Source organism: Podarcis cretensis, assembly GCF_951804945.1.
Source record: "Podarcis cretensis genome assembly, chromosome: 11".
Classification (NCBI taxonomy): domain Eukaryota; kingdom Metazoa; phylum Chordata; class Lepidosauria; order Squamata; family Lacertidae; genus Podarcis; species Podarcis cretensis.
Window position 1 is genome coordinate 57,400,795 of NC_137180.1, and position 16,507 is coordinate 57,417,301.

At 45.5% G+C, this 16,507-nt stretch overlaps 1 protein-coding gene across 5 annotated transcripts in view; it reads left to right on the forward strand.

The window, feature by feature from the left end:
- Positions 1-16,507, forward strand: part of LOXHD1 (lipoxygenase homology PLAT domains 1) — a 200,075-nt gene that overhangs the window by 16,772 nt on the left and 166,796 nt on the right. For all 5 annotated transcript variants that reach the window (XR_013843347.1, XM_079994659.1, XM_079994661.1 and 2 more), the window contains exon 2: positions 10,896-11,010. Coding sequence is in view for 4 of the 5 variants with exons in the window: in XM_079994659.1 (XP_079850785.1) it covers positions 10,896-11,010 (115 nt within the window). In the remaining variant the exon portion in view is untranslated. The remainder of the gene's footprint in view (positions 1-10,895; positions 11,011-16,507) is intronic.

Below are 16,507 nucleotides of genomic sequence, written 5' to 3' on the forward strand. Positions count from 1 at the left end.
GCAATCCTGAGACCCATGAATAATGGAGAGGGAACGGCAAACCAGCCAGATAGAGTAGCTCTCTCTCTCTCTCTCTTTTCACCTGTCTGTCTGTCTTGGGGTCAGCTGACCGAAGGAGCTCCAGGTAATCTCCCCCCTCTCCCACGCCAAACATAGCCAACTCTTCTGAAGCTCAAAGTGGGGCTGTGAGGAGAGCGAACTTGCCCCACTGCATAAATCTCTCTCTGGGCTCAGGCCACGGGAGAATTTCATCACACGCTTTCTCCCTGACCTACATTTGAAGGGATTCTGGCTTTCATTGGCTAGGTGTGACATGGTAGACTCATGGCAAGATCTGATCTCAGGAGAGGAAAGCTCTTCTTTAAAAAAAGATGCTGAAGACGACGGAGGTGGAGGAAGCAACTCTGATCAGGCCAATGAATAAGTAATGGAACCGAAAAGGAGAGAAGGAAACGAAAGATGTGAGCAGAAGAGGCCTTTTGGCCAAACAGGTGGAAGACAGGAGGGATAAAGTTAAAGGCAGTCAAAGAAGCAACTGTCTGATGGGATTATCGATTGCAAGCAGGAGAGGAAGTCCACAGCGCAGGCATCGAGGGAGGTGCAGATTGGAGGAAGCTTAGAGGAAACTAGTGTCTTTCAAGAGGCAGAAGAGCAAAGAGGGACACAGAGGAGAGAATCGAGAGAAGAAGCCTCGAGGGAAGTCCAAAGAGCCTGAGAAGAAAGGCTGTTGTGGAGGGATGAGGAAAGAGCAGGCAAAGTGTAGGTGATAACTGGGGGGAGAGGATGAGCAGATCATCAGATGAGGAAGATGAAGGGGTGGAGGAAGATGAGGAAGATGAGGAGGAACAGGAGAGAGGAAGGGGCTTGACAGAGGATGAGGAGGAAGAGAGGAGCGAGAAGAAGAAGAAGAAAAAGAAGAAGAAAGAGTGGAGCGACAGCGAAGAAGACGACGACGACTATGGCGGGAAGAAAAAGAAGAAAAAGAAGAAAAAGAAAAAAGGGAAGAAGTCCAAGGACAAAGACAAGAAGAAGAAGAAAAAGGATGATGAGAATTTTGCTGAGATGTATGAGCAAGAACTTCGGGATTATCACTCGGATTCTTGCCATGAAACTGAAGATGAATACAACAAGAAAAAAGGTAAGCCAGGAGAGATGATGGTGGTGATGATGATGATGATAATTTATTTATTATTTATACTCTGCTCATCTGGCTGGGTTTCCCCAGCCACTCTGGGCAGCTCCCAACAGAATATTAAAAGCATGACAAAACATCAAATATTAAAAACTTCCCTAAACAGGGCTGCCTTCAGATGTCTTCTAAAAGTCAGATAGTTGTTTATTTCCTTGACATCTGATGGGAGGGCTGGTGCCACTACCGAGAAGGCCCTCTGCTTGGTTCCCTGTAACCTCACTTCTTGAAGGGAGGAAACCTCCAGAAGGCCCTCAGAGCTGGACCTCCATGAGTTGGGTGGAGATGCTCCTTCAGGTATACTGAGCCAAGGCCGTTTAGGGCTTTAAAGGTCAGCACCAACACTTTGAATTGTGCTCGGAAACGTACTGGGAGCCAATGTAGGTGCTGTGAGGATGGAATGGAGCGTGGGGCTGGATTGGACCTTGCATGCTGCCCCGAGTTCCTTGGGGAAATGGGGGACAAAACCGGGAACAGCTTTATAAAGTGGTGCTTTACATAGTAATGAAAAGGGGGAAAAATCTCTGCCCCAGGCAGCCTACAGTCAAAATTTTTGACAGCTGGAGTGACAGCAAAGGAAAAACTGGGAAGGAGGGTGCAAGGGTAACAAGAGATGAATGTGAGGATCATTGAAGATGCGGACTGCATTTAATTATTTACTTACTTACTTATTTAAAATATTTATAAGCCACTTTTCTAGTTAAAAAACCACCCAAGGCAGCATTTAGAAACCAACAAAATCAATGATGAAAGAAAAAAAAGCAGCAAAACGCTAAATGATCGGATCACCTAACAATGCCCTCCGCCCCATAAATTAGGAGGAGCAAAGAATAAATTTAAACGATAGCATTAAAGTTCAAAAATTCAGTTTGTATGACAGCCCTTTTGGGTAGACCACTTGCTATCATCCACCTGAGATAATAAGATGTGAAAAGGACTAAAGGCTGAGTCCAGGCAGCAGCCTCTGTCATAGGGCTGGCTGCATGCTTAGGACTGGGGTTATTATGGGAGAAACGAAATTGTGTGGCTGGTGACCAGTTCCCTCCCAGTGTGGCTCATAGAGGTGATGCATACAAAATGTGGACGCTGGTGGTGCTGTGGGTTAAACCACAGAGCCTAGGATTTGCCGATCAGAAGGTCGGCGGTTTGAATCCCTGCAACAGGGTGAGCTCACGTTGCTCAGTCCCTGCTCCTGCCAACCTAGCAGTTCGAAAGCACGTCAACGTGCAAGTAGATAAATAGGTACCGCTCCAGCGGGAAGGTAAACGGCGTTTCTGTGCGCTGCTCTGGTTCGCCAGAAGCGGCTTAGTCATGCTGGCCACATGACCCGGAAGCTGTACGCCGGCTCCCTCGGCCAATAAAGCGAGATGAGCGCCGCAACCCCAGGGTCGGTCATGACTGGACCTAATGGTCAGGGGTCCCTTTACCTTTACCTTTATAGTTCCTCTGCTCTGTTGGCAGTGGACGTCTGGCTGATGGGTCAGGATTCACTACTAGGCCATGGCCTGATCCGAGGTGGGTTGCAACAGCAGAGCACCACCGTAAAAATGCATGAGAAAATAATTAAGGAATGAGTTCCTAAATGCATGAAAACAAGTCCTGTGTCTGAAAAGGTTGAGGACAAGCATGCCAACCCTAGTTCTACCAAATATGCAACTATGCAAGTTTTGTATCACGGTGGCCAAATTCTGTGCGACTGCCATAAAACTTAGGGAACAAGCTGTACTACCAAAATGATTAAGGTTTTAAATGATAATTTTAGGTTATATTTTAGTGTTCAAGATTTAATATACTTTAAAAACTGCCGCTATATCTGAATTGTCTCTATTAAACCCAATTGCAATTCAACGTATCCCTGTTGTGTTTTATGATTTTCCTGATATTGTATGTGACCCAGAACTGGTCTGTGACCGTAATAATAAAATTCTAATTCGTTTTGGGTTGTGAAAGCAAGCTTGAAATCGTCAATGTGTTGTGAGCTTTGAGCTATTTGCGTCGGTTCCATTTGAGGCCATCTTTATCTTCCTCCAGAATCATAGTGTAATGGTTCTAGGGGTTGCTCATGTGTAAGTTGCCGCCACTCTTGGCTTGGTTGCCTGGTTGAACCCTTTCTGTCTGGACAGCCCTTCACTTCGTGGCTGTCTCAGTCGCTGGCAGAATCCGTCAGTGGGCGTTTCTTAAACTTCTTCCAGCAAAAAAGTTCTTTGACGCCAAGTCTCCTCCTATTCTCCCTGCACGGAAGTCTTCTGCGCAGGGAGGGTGTGGGCAGCGGAGGACCCGTGCTCTCCCGACTGGTCTCCGGTGAAGAGTCCTGGAGCCTTTTCTCCGATTCCCCCATCTGCCCCCCTTCTCCACTGGTGCTACGCTGATTTCCTTCCCCAGCAGATGGGCTGCCTCTCTCCCTGCTGGGACCCTCTCCGGCATCGCTCTGGAGCCTTCCCTCCTCCTCTGGCTCTGATGGCAGTTCCCCGACACATAGGATTGCAGAGTTGGAAGGGATTGGGCAAATCATCTAGTCGAACCCCCTGCAATGCAGGACTATTGCAGCTGCCCCATCCAGTGATACTGTGTCCAATTCTGGGTACCACAATTTAAGAAGGATATCGACAAGCTGGAATGTGTGCAGAGGAGGGCAACCAAGATGATTGAAGGGTCTGGAAACCAAGCCTTATGAGGAAGGGTTGAAGGAGCTGGGTACGTTTAGCCCATGGGTAGGCAAACTAAGGCCCAGGGGCCAGATCCGTCCCAATAACCTTGTAAATCCAGCCCACGGATGGTCCGGGAATCAGCATGTTTTTACATGAGCAGAATATGTGCTTTTATTTAAAATGCATCTCTGGGGCATAGGAATTTGTTCATTATTTTTTTTTTCCAAAATATAGTCCGGTCCCCCACAAGGTCTGAGGGACACTGGACCGGCCCCCTGCTGAAAAAGTTTGCTGACCCCTGGTTGCCTGAAAAGAGGAGACTGAGAGGAGATACGATAGCCATCTTCAAATATCTCAAGGGCTGTCACATAGCAGAGGGATTAAGCTTGTTTTCTCCTGCTCCAGAGGGTAGGACTCGAACCAGTGGCTTCAAGTTACAAGAAAGGAGATTTCAACTAAACATCAGAAAGAACTTTCTGACAGCAAGAGCTGTTCTACAGTGGAACGGTATCCTTCGGGATGTTGTGGACTCTCCTTCTTTAGACGTTTTTAAAGTAGAGGTTGGATGACCATCTGTCATAATAATAATAATAATAATAATAATAATAATAATAATAATAATAATTTATTATTTATACCTCGCCCATCTGGCTGGGTTTCCCCAGCCACTCTGGGCGGCTTCCAACAAAACACTAAAATACAATAACCTATTTAAAGCTTCCCTAAACAGGGCTGCCTTCAGATGTCTTCTAAAAGTCTGGTAGTTGTTTTTCTCTTTGACATCTGGTGGGAGGGCGTTCCACAGGGTGGTGCCACTACCAAGAAGGCCCTCTGTCTGGTTCCCTGTAACTTGGCTTCTCACAGTGAGAGAACCGCCAGAAGGCCCTCGGCGCTGGACCACAGTGTCCAGGCAGAATGATGGGAGTGGAGATGCTCCTTCAGGTTTACTGGACCAAGGCCATTTAGGGCTTTAAAGGTCAGCACCAACACTTTGAATTGTGCTCGGAAATGTACTGGGACCCAGTGTAGGTCTTTCAGGACTGGTGTTATATGGTCTCGGTGGCCACTCCCAGTCACCAGTCTAGCTGCTGCATTCTGGATTAGTTGTAGTTTCCGGGTCACCTTCAAAGGTAACCCCGTGTAGAGCGCATTGCATTAGTTCAAGCAAGAGATAACCAGAGCATGTACCACTCTGGTGAGACAGTCCGCGGGCATGTAGGGTCTCAGCCTGCGTACCAGATGGAGCTGGTAGACAGCTGCCCTGGACACAGAATTGACCTGCACCTCCATGGGCAGCTGTGAGTCCAGAATGACTCCCAGGCTGCCTTAGCTGAAATCCATGCATTGTGAGGGGGCTGGAAGAGATTACTCCGGGGGTCCCTTCCAGCTCTACAGTTCTATGATTCTATGTGATTCTTCACTCTGAGAAGTGGAAGAATCCATCTTGCCTGCAGGACACAGTTCTGTTGCGCCCCAGCCTTGCTGTCAAGAAGCATCAAGCCCTTGATATCTCGCACAAGTAGCTCTAGGAAGTCAGAGGCTTTTGGCAACCTGAAATATCCAAACAGCCTCAGTGAGGAGCGTTGCTCTTTCATAGGCACATCACAGGGAATGAATACTTGTAAGATGATATGTATTTAAAAACAGGCTGCATTCAATAATGAGGGAAATGAAGAGGACCACTTTACTAATTAATTTACACCTTGTCTTTCAGATCTGTTGGGGTAGGTCTGAAAAGGCAAGTGTGACCATATAGTGTGACTTTCTGTTCTGCTTCTGAAAACCTGGATGGGTGGATGATTTGATTTTATATTTAACAGATCAGTAGATCACTGGGTAGACAGATAGATAGTGTCAGGGAACTGCCATGGGAGAGTCAAGTGGTGGAAGGGCTCAAGGAGGCTAGGAGACCCTCGGATGCTGAGGAAGGAACCAGCAGGGGGAGAGGGAGAGTTCCTGCAGAAACTCAGTCGGAGGAATGGCTCCAAGATACTTCCAGTGAGAACAGCGGGGAGGTCTCAGGACCTCCGCTGGGGACGCCTACTCCGCGCAGGAAACTGTCACGCAGAGAATCCAGAAGGAGAGTTTCCGTTAAGGAACTCTTAAAGGTAAAGGTACCCCTGCCCGTACGGGCCAGTCTTGACAGACTCTGGGGTTGTGCGCCCATCTCACTTAAGAGGCAGGGGCCAGCGCTGTCCGGAGACACTTCCGGGTCACGTGGCCAGCGTGACATCGCTGCTCTGGCGAGCCAGAGCCGCACACGGAAACGCCGTTTACCTTCCCGCTGGTAAGCGGTCCCTATTTATCTACTTGCACCCGGAGGTGCTTTCGAACTGCTAGGTTGGCAGGCGCTGGGACCGAGCAGCGGGAGCGCACCCCGCCGCAGGGATTCGAACCGCCGACCTTTCGATCGGCAAGTCCTAGGCGCTGAGGCTTTAACCCACAGCGCCACCTGCGTCCCAAGGAACTCTTATGTTCGCGTAAATTCCAGAAGCGCCCACTGACGGACTCTGCCAGCGATTGAGGTAGCCATGCACCCATGGCTCCGCGGACTGGGAGAGTTTAGAAACTGATTGCAAAGCCTTGAGGGCTTAAACGCTTACGCACGAGTAGCCCCTTTATCCCATTACAGATAGATAGATAAATGATAGATAAATTTATTACAGTCGGAGACCAGCTTAAAAAACACACTTGGGGGTACAATCCCAGAAGGAAAGCAAACATTTAAAACAATGTAATTATTATTGTTATTATTATTATTATTATTATTATTATTATTATTATTATTATTTCTGTCCCACCCTCCCCAGCCGAAGCTGGGCTCAGAGTGGCTAACAACAATAAAGTGATAAAACATTCTAAAATCATTTCATTACAAAATTAATTCCAATCCAATGAATGGCAACTTAATGTACAACAATAAATTTGAAATTTATAAATGCGATAAGTTACCACAGAGAGATGACCCGGGAGTCACCCATGGAACCGAGTTTGGGGATTTTCTTAGCAAACTAGTTTGGGTTGGGGGATGGTCTGCTCCTACAGATCTGTACACAGAATCTGGCGACCGTCCGGGTTGTCTTATGATCTTTGCCTAACAGGATAGATCACTGGGTATTTGACTGCTGAATAATCTGCTATGTACGGTACATTGTAAAAATAAACCTAAGGACTGAAAAATACTTCAGCATCGATGAAAAACACGGATGGGGAATTTATTGGTTAGCTCTAACCACCAGTAAATCCTTCCTGATGTTGAGTCAGAATTTCCTTTCTCGTAACTTGAAGCCATTGGTTCGGGTCCTAGCCTCCAGAGCAGGAGAAAACAAGCTTGTGGGAGCCCTTGAGATATTTGAAGATGGCTATCATATCTCCGCTCAGTATTCTCTTTCCAGGCCAAACATACCCAGTTCCCTCAACTGTTCCTCACAAGGCTTGGTTTCCAGAACCCTCGATCACATACCCCCAACCCTCAACATTTTCACTTCACCTAACTTTTCCAGAAAAGTAATGTATACAACAATGCATGCACTGACGTAATGTGTGCATAGAAATGCATGTATTAATGAAAAAAGAAGAAGATATATACAGAAATGAATTATTCTAGGGAAACTTGTTTTGTATACATAAGAATTGTGTAGAAAAATGTATATCGGGGTCAGCAAACTTTTTCAGCAGGGGACCGGTCCACTGTCCCTCAGACCTTGTGGGGGGCCAGACTATATTTTGAAGGAAAAAAATGAACGAATTCCTATGCCCCACAAATAACCCAGAGATGCATTTTAAATAAAAGGGCACATTCTACTCATGTAAAAACACGCTGATTCCCAGACCGTCTGCGGGCCAGATTTAGAAGGCGATTGGGCCGGATCCAGCCCCCAGGCCTTAGTTTGCCAACCCATGATGTATATCAGGGGTGGCCAACTCTCAAGAGATTGTGATCTACTCACAGAGTTAAAAACTGGCAGTGGTCTACCCCCTTTTGGGGGGTTCAGGTCACAGTTGTTGAGCTTTTTTTAGGGAATCCAAAGTTGTTGAGCTTCTTCTTTGGGGGGAGCCAGGAATCTACTAGGGATCTACAACAGACGTCCAGTGAGGTACAGCCGAAGTTCACATTATGCTGGTGAATTTTCAGGAAGACTTTAAAAAACAAACAACCAAACAACCAAATAAACAGACACACAAACTTATAAGCAAATGCAGAGACCTGCATGTAAGACTGGAAAAAATGAGAAACCAACACTGACAGATTCACCCCTCTGTAACTGAACCTGTGCTCATTCTTCTATAGTTGTACCATTACAAGTTTGCAAAGAGGATGGAGAGATACATCACTTTCTATCAAATCAGCACGATATAAAGGGTGCATTGCTTGCTAATCACAATGGATACCTGTGGGGTGAATTTGGCATCTCTCTGGTAAATGTGCTTCCCTGCCCAGCACAAATTGAAATGAGATCACAAAATCTGCCAGTTTCTGAACTAATATCTGCCAGCACTGTGAAGAAACCAATATGTGTTTTCCTGGCTTCCGAAAGGTAGACCGATGTTTTGCTCCCAGCTAAGACTCCAAATGACTCAAGGCACTCATCACACAATGAGTCAGAAATAATAACATTTGAATTTGCAGTGGCTCATCAAGAATAACAAAGCCCATGGAATTCCTGCATGTGCCTCTTCTAGGTTGCAGTGCTTGGATTTTCAAATATAGGATACAGCAACCTTTGCCAACCTCATGTCTTACCAAGGTTTTCAACTGCAATTCCCATCAGCCTCAGCTGGTATAGGTGTTTTGCTTGGGGCTGATGGGAGTTACAGATTGAAATTTCTGGAGGGTGCCAGGATATGCTATATAAGGGTTGCCAGCCACTTAATATTTACATGGATTTGTCAACTATTTCAGGAGCCCTGTCTAAAATAAGTAGAAAACTTACTCTAAGGGCTGCAGCGTTTAATTGATTTTTTTATTAATCAATTTCTTTGGAGTAAACTCCAAAGATGACCCAATTAATTGGTCAGCAGATAAAAATAGAAGGCATTATTTTTAACAACAACAACAATTTATTTATAAACCCGCCCATCTGGCTGAGTTTCCCTCTGGGCGGCTTCCAGCAAAAAATTAAAAACACAATAAAACATCAGACATTAAAAGCTTCCCTAAACAGGGCTGCCTTCAGATGTCTTCTAAAAGTCAGATAGTTGCTTATTTCTTTGATATCTGATGGGAGGCTGTTCCACAGGGCTGGTGCCACTACTGAGAAGGCCCTCTGCCTGGTTCCCTGTAACTTCACTTCTCGCAGTGAGGGAACCACCAGAAGGCCCTCAGTGCTGGCCCTCAGTGTCCGGGCTGAACAATGGGGGTGGAGACGCTCCTTCAGGTATAATGGGCCGAGGCCGTGTTACAGGTGTTACAAATATCAGCCAATGGAAAGATGCATCTCAAAAGAGGTGTTCCACTTGACTGTCACCCAGAAGGTTAGGATTTGCACATCCACAAACCATGGTTTATATTGGCTTCCAGTCTTCCAGCCAACCCTGGAACATGGCTTGCTAATGCACATATTGCACCAAACCAGAATTAAACCTCTTTAACCGTATCACAATGTAATGTTTGCATTGAGCAAAAGGGTGTCACTTGTCAGAACTTGACTCAAGGAATCAGACCATGCACTGCTCAGGAATCAGGGCCAGCCACAAAGCACAAGCGAGAGAAATGGCTGCTTTGAGAGAAAGATCTTTTTAGGTATGCGAATAAATAATAATAATAATAATAATAATAATAATAATAATAATTTATTATTTGTACCCCGCCCATCTGGCTGGGTTTCCCCAGCCACTCTGGGCGGCTTCCAACAAAGATGAAAAGTACACAAAAATGTCACATATTAAAAACTTCCCTGAACAGGGCTGCCTTCAGATGTCTTCTGAATGTCAGGTAGTTGTTTATCGCTTTGACATCTGATGGGAGGGCGTTCCACAGGGCGGGTGCCACTACCGAGAAGGCCCTCTGCCTGGTTCCCTGTAACTTGGCCTCTCGCAGTGAAGGAACCGCCAGAAGGCCCTCGGAGCTGGACCTCAGTGTCCGGGCAGAACGATGGGGGAGGAGACGCTCCTTCAGATATACTGGACCGAGGCCGTTTAGGGCTTTAAAGGTCAGCACCAACACTTTGAATTGTGCTCGGAAATGCACGGAAACGCACTCGGAAAATCTGTGCATGTTCAAATATTTGCATCCCAGAATGCCTTGCAAGACTGCAGAGGATTCTGGGATGCTGCACTTGGATTGCATGTGGCTCTTGGGTTAATTCTTGTAATGAAGAAAGGGTAGACACTGCAGGGTTAGGGCAGGAATTCGATTCTGTTTTCAGTTTAGTGGAAAATTAGCCCATTAATACTCCGCAAACCGAAACGTGAACCAAGCACAAGCATCCTTTGAAAGTTGCACTTCCCTAAATTTTGCAGTGCAGTTCTCCAAGTAAATAATGTATTCAAAAATGCATATATTGGGGAAATGTGTGCTTTAAAATTCATTATGAGTGAAAACAACATACCAAAATTCATTTTGATTGCTTGCAAAAAGGTGTATTTTAGTTAATACTGCTTGCAAAATGATATATATTAGGAGAAACATACACTAAAATGCTGATTATTATTATTATTTCATAACTTTACACACCACCCTTCAGCTGAAGATCACAGAGTGGCTTGCTGTTTAAAAACACAAAAATGCATACCATGATGAATTTTCATGACGACTTGTTTTTAAAAATTGTAAGCTACTGCAGGAATATGGAGAACTGGAGATTGGTAAAATGAGAAACTGAGGCACAACGAAATTGACAGAGTTGTTCATCTCTGCTTCCAGTCCTAATCTTCCTCTTTTTATATTTTCAGAAGTGAGGCATTGAAAAAATCTTTGCTCTGAATCCTGCCCTTACTCTAAAATGAATCTTGTTTCAAATCTTGACAGTGGGGTCCATTTTCACCAGTTGCTCCCTGGAGAGTAAGATACATTCTTCCTGCTGGTTTCACGTATTTCCTCCAATTTGTATCCACAGTCTACGAAGTCGTGACGGTGACAGGAGACGTCCGAGGAGCGGGGACCGATGCCAATGTCTTTGTTACTCTCTTTGGAGAATTTGGCATCACTCCGAAAGCCCATCTGACCAGCAAGTGAGTCTCGCTGGGTATCTGTGAACTCAGCAGCGTTCTCTGCAGTAAGCTAAAATGAGAGATTTTGGTTTGCAACGTATCTGGATTCACTGATGGATGCAGCACATTCTGAATGCATGCGAAAATTCGAGCGACACCTGCATGTATAACCCAAACACTCACAGACCCATACATGTGTCAATCCTTTTGTTACCACTCTGTTTTGAAATGTCCATTCAGAAGCCTTTTTCACTTACCCCCTCATCCCAAAATGTAAAAACTCATCTAACGCATATCCTGACAATTCAATGATTATATTTCCTGTTTGTCATGAAATTTAAGTACAGATTCAACAGACTCACATCCAAGCAGGTTTAGGGGTATTGAAATACTTTATTGTCACTTGTACAACTTGTATACAGTGAGGTTACACGAGCACCCCCCACTCAGCTCTCTTAGTCTTAATTCCCCTCATTTACTGACACCCACCCACCAAACCCGAAAGTCAGTTGCCCTGTTGTTATCTTTTCATTCAGCAGCCTAACAGCCCATGGATAGAAGCTGTTCTTTACCCTGTTGGTGCGGCTAATCCTGCTTCTATATCTTCTGCCTGAGGGCAGGAGATCAAGAAAGTGCCGGCCAGGATGTGAATCATCCCTGAGAATTTTCCTCACTCTCCTGAGGCAACGTTCTTCCGCTGTTTCATCCAGCGGATTCATGGGACAGCCCATAATATCTTGTGCTGTATTCACCACCCTCTGTAGGCCCTTCCTATCAGTTGATGTCAAACCAGCGCACCACACCGTGATGCAGTATGAAAGGACACTTTGTTTTGTGGACCAGTAGAAGGAGATCTGGGATGCGGGTGGTGCTGTGGGTTAAACCACAGAGCCTAGGACTTGCCGATCAGAAGGTCGGCGGTTTGAATCCCCACGACGGGGTGAGCTCCCGTTGCTCGGTCCCTGCTCCTGCCAACCTAGCAATTCAAAAGCACGTCAAAGTGCAAGTAGATAAATACGTACCGCTCCGGCGGGAAGGTAAATGGCGTTTCCGTGTGCTGCTCTGGTTCACCAGAAGTGGCTTAGTCATGCTGGCCACATGACCTGGAAGCTGTACGCCGGCTCCCTCAGCCAGTAAAGTGAGATGAGCGCCGCAACCCCAGAGTCAGCCACGACTGGACCTAATGGTCAGGGGTCCCTTTACCTTTACCTTTGAAGGAGATCTATTGTGTGAATCAAAAACTAGGGTGGCTGAGCCCCTATGGTTATGAATCAGAAGATGTCACAATCATAGCATTAATGAAAAAGAGGGATGGGTAATTTATAGAATCATAGAATTGTAGAGTTGGAAGGGGTTCTGAGGGTCATCTAGTCCAACCCTTTGCAATGCAGGGATCTCAGCTAAAGCATCCATGGCAGATGGCCATCCGACCTCTGCTTAGAAACCTCCAAGGAAGGAGGAACCACCATCTCTTCTGGGAGTCTGTTCCACTGTCGAACAGCTCTTACCGCCAGAAAGTTCTTCCTGATGTTGAGTTGGAATCTCCTTTCTGGTAGGGTTGCCATATTTCGAAAAGTAAAAACCAGGACACCCCGAAAGTTGTTAAGCTTTTAAGGAAACTCCCTAAATTCTCCAGGACAAAATGCTGCCTTCAAGAGATTTTCCCCAGACATCACTTCGGTCCATAGCTGTCAACTTTCCCCCCTTTTAAAGGGAAATTCCCTTATTCCGAATAGGATTCCTCTCAAGAAAAGGGAAAAGTTGACAGCTATGCTTTGGTCTTTGAAATCCTTGTAATGTCCAGGAAAATCCAGACGTATGGCAGCCCTATTTCTTGTAACTTGAATCCATTGGTTGGGAGCAGGAGAAATGAGCTTGCTCCATCTTCCATGTGAAAGCCCTTAAGATGCAGCCTGCAACAAGGAAGATGGCTGGTACAACATTCAGATTTTCCACAAAGCTGATTGTTTTCTTAATGGCCCCATAGTCCTAATGGAGAACGATCAACAGTACAGTCCTACAGTCCTCAGAAGGAAGTCACATGGAGTCTTATGAGGCTTAGTCCCCGTTAAGTGGGTAAAGGATTGGCTTAAAGGACAATTCTAACCTCACTTACTGGGAGTAAACCCCCTAGAATCCCCTAGGACGTACCGTATTTTTCACTCTATAGGACACACTTTCCCCCCTCCAAAAATGAAGGGGAAATGTGTGTGTGCGTCCTATGGAGCAAATGCAGGCTTTCGCTGAAGCCTGGAGAGCGAGAGGGGTGGGTGCGCACCGACCCCTCTCGCTCTCTAGGCTTCAGGCAGCTATCCTCAAGCCTGCGGAGTTCCCGCCGGGCTCAGAAGGCTTGTGGATAGCAGCAAGCTCTGGGAGCAAAGGCGAAGTTGCGCGCAACCTCACTGCCGCTCCCGGACCCATTCTGGGGGCTGGGTCAGGGGAAGCCCGGGCTTCCCCTGCCCCAGCCCCGTGGCTAAAGAGGAAGCCAAGCCAGCCAGCAGAATGGATCACACTCACTGTCTTGGCTTCTTTGCTCTTTGGGGCTGGGGGAAAAAATATTTTTTCCCCTTTATTTCCCCCCCTAAAATCTAGGTGCGCCCTATGGTCCGGTGCACCCTATAGAGCGAAAAATACGGTACTTATGAGTAGCCATGGCAAGGATTGCACTGTTAGGCTCCCCTTCTTGTGTTGCGCCAGGTTCTCTATGATGCTTGATTGCTTTCCTGTGGATGTCAATGTATCACCGAAAATGTTAATTTCATACCATAACGCCACATTTTCTCCATGTCTACAGCGCTGACAAGAGGTACCTGAAACTCATTTTAAGTTTCCCCCTCAAAAGACCTTCTTTCTCCAGTGAAGCAACTCAAACACGAAAACCTTATAAAGACAAATAATATGGGAATGGTAAAGGAAATGCATGAAATTTCAGGCCTCTTTGCCATATTTGAGAGAAACAACTTGGAGATGATTTCAGAATACTCAAACACATTCAGTGCACCAAGTTGGCTCCTAGTACACTGTAGATGTTTTAGACCACCATTTCCATCAGCCCCAGCTGGTGGTGGGATAGAAATTTAGTTTTGTGTTCATTTCAATGAGAAACCACCGAATTCACACTCTTCAAACGAATGTGTGAGGTCAAACATGGCTATGCTTTAAACTTTGCATTTTTGTGAATGTTGCGTAACTGTTCTTCAACCAAACGTTGTGTACAAAAGTGCACATATTAGTGAAAACAACATATAGAATTAATTAATTCAGGGGGAATTGCTTGCAAAAAATGTGCATATTATTCAAAACTGCATACAAGAATGGGTTTATTAGGAGAAATTTGCTGATGAATTTTCATGAGGGTTTTTCTTCTTCAAAATAATAAATTGCTGCAGAGATGCGGAGGACTGAAGATGGGAAAAATGAGAAATTGAGACCATATTTGCACCAGACATTTAAAGCAATATGTTACCATTTTAAACTATCATGGATTTGCAGTTTGTTAAGGGTGACGAGAGTTGTAAGGAGAGCCAAAATTCTCCTAATTCCCAGAATTCTCTGGAAAGAGGAACTCACTGTTAAACTAAAACTCTGTGAGAGGAATAGGGCTCCCCTAAGAACACTCATCAGCCTTAACAAACTACAGTTCCCATGATGCTTTGCGGGGGGCCCATGATTCTTAAAGTGGCATAATACTGCTTTAAATGTCTACTGCAGGTGGGGCCTGAGATAAAATGACAGATTCATCCACACACACTCCAGCTGCACAACAGCGGCCATAACAACATGTTTCTTATTTTCATTTATTTATTTTGCATCATTACATACTGCTTGATTGTAATAAAAACCTCTAAGAGGTGTACAAAAACAAACAAACACACTAGAATTATCAATGAAAGACAGTTAAAAACATTCCAAAGATGATTAAAATAAACAGTAAGCAAAAAAAAAAAAAAAAAAAGGAGATTAAAATGTATGCCAGCATCTACATAGGCTTGTCAAAGCAGAGAAAAAGATAAAGGTTTTAAGCAATCACTGAAAGGAGTTTTTGTTTTATTTTGCCATGTTGAAAAAGTACTTTCTCATGCATCTCCCAAATCTCTTCCCAGTTAGTTTCATTTATGACCCCAGAATGAGCCATCTTGTTCAGCATTTGAAATTAACTCTCTCCTGACTTAAACCTGCAACTGCACTCCACCTTACCTTGCCAAATGTCACAAAAATAGCTTGCCATTCTTCCAAAACAGCTTCTCATTTGACCTTTTAAAATTCTTGTTAATTGAATATCCTGTTTGATGTATTTATGCACCGTTTGATTGTAAAAAAACAACAACCCTCAAAGTAGTTTACACAAAGATCAACCATAAAACCAGCAAACAATTACATTAAAGCATACAAGCAGTTAAAATACTAAAACAGTTTAAAATTCACACCAGTGTTTCTAAACATCAGGGGTAAAGGCTTGTATAACCAAGAATGTTTTTAGCAGGCACTGAACAGAGGAAGGCACCTGCTTGGTCTCAATTGGCAAGGAGTTCCAAAGTGTAGGTGCTGTCACACGAAATGATGGAGTTTTTACAAATGTGGAAGGAGTATTATGTGTCACCTGCAGCAGTGCCAATTCCGCACTCGAGCAGGCAAAGATGTGGCAAGGCGATCGCGTAGGTAATCTGGTCCCAAATTATTAAGGGCTTTGTATACTAATAGCAGAGGGACGCGGGTGGCACTGTGGGTTAAACCACAGAGCCTGGGACTTGCCGATCAGAAGTTTGGTGGTTCGAATCCCTGCAACGGGGTGAGCTCCCGTTGCTCGGTCCCTGCTCCTGCCAACCCAGCAGTTCAAAAGCACATCAAAGTGCAAGTAGATAAATAGGTACCGCTCCGGCGGGAAGGTAAACGGCGTTTCCGTGCGCAGCTCTGCTTCACCAGAAGCAGCTTAGTCATGCTGGCCACATGACCCGGAAGCTGTATGCTGGCTCCCTCAGCCAATAAAACTAGATGAGTGCCACAACCCCAGAGTCGTCCGTGACTGGACCCTAACGGTCAGGGGTCCCTTTACCTTTATACTAATAGCAACACCTTGAAATTAACCTGGGAGCAAATCAGCAACCGGCGTCGATCTCTGAGCACAGGTGTTATATGCTGACAAGGCGTCACCCGTGTCAGAAATCTCGCTGCAGCGTAATTGCTTTGCAGGGCTTCCCAATTCCCGTTCTTCTCTTCCCTGTGGTCTCCTCAAAAACAGAACAGAACAAGCTTCACAGGCAAAACCAGAAGGAATTTATTCCTGCCTGTTAGCTCCAGCTAACATTTGACGGTAATAACTGATTCAACAGCAAGGGTGGCGAGAGAGCACGACGCCTACGCCCCGCTCTAAATTTGTCACACTCTTCACGGAATATGGCAAAAGGATGGAATCTCATGCATCTCCCCGGCGGGCTGTTTTCGGAGCATTGACGGATGATACGCCTTGCGGAGTGCATGACATTTGAGACCCCCTGTTTCGCTCCACGGCACCGATTGC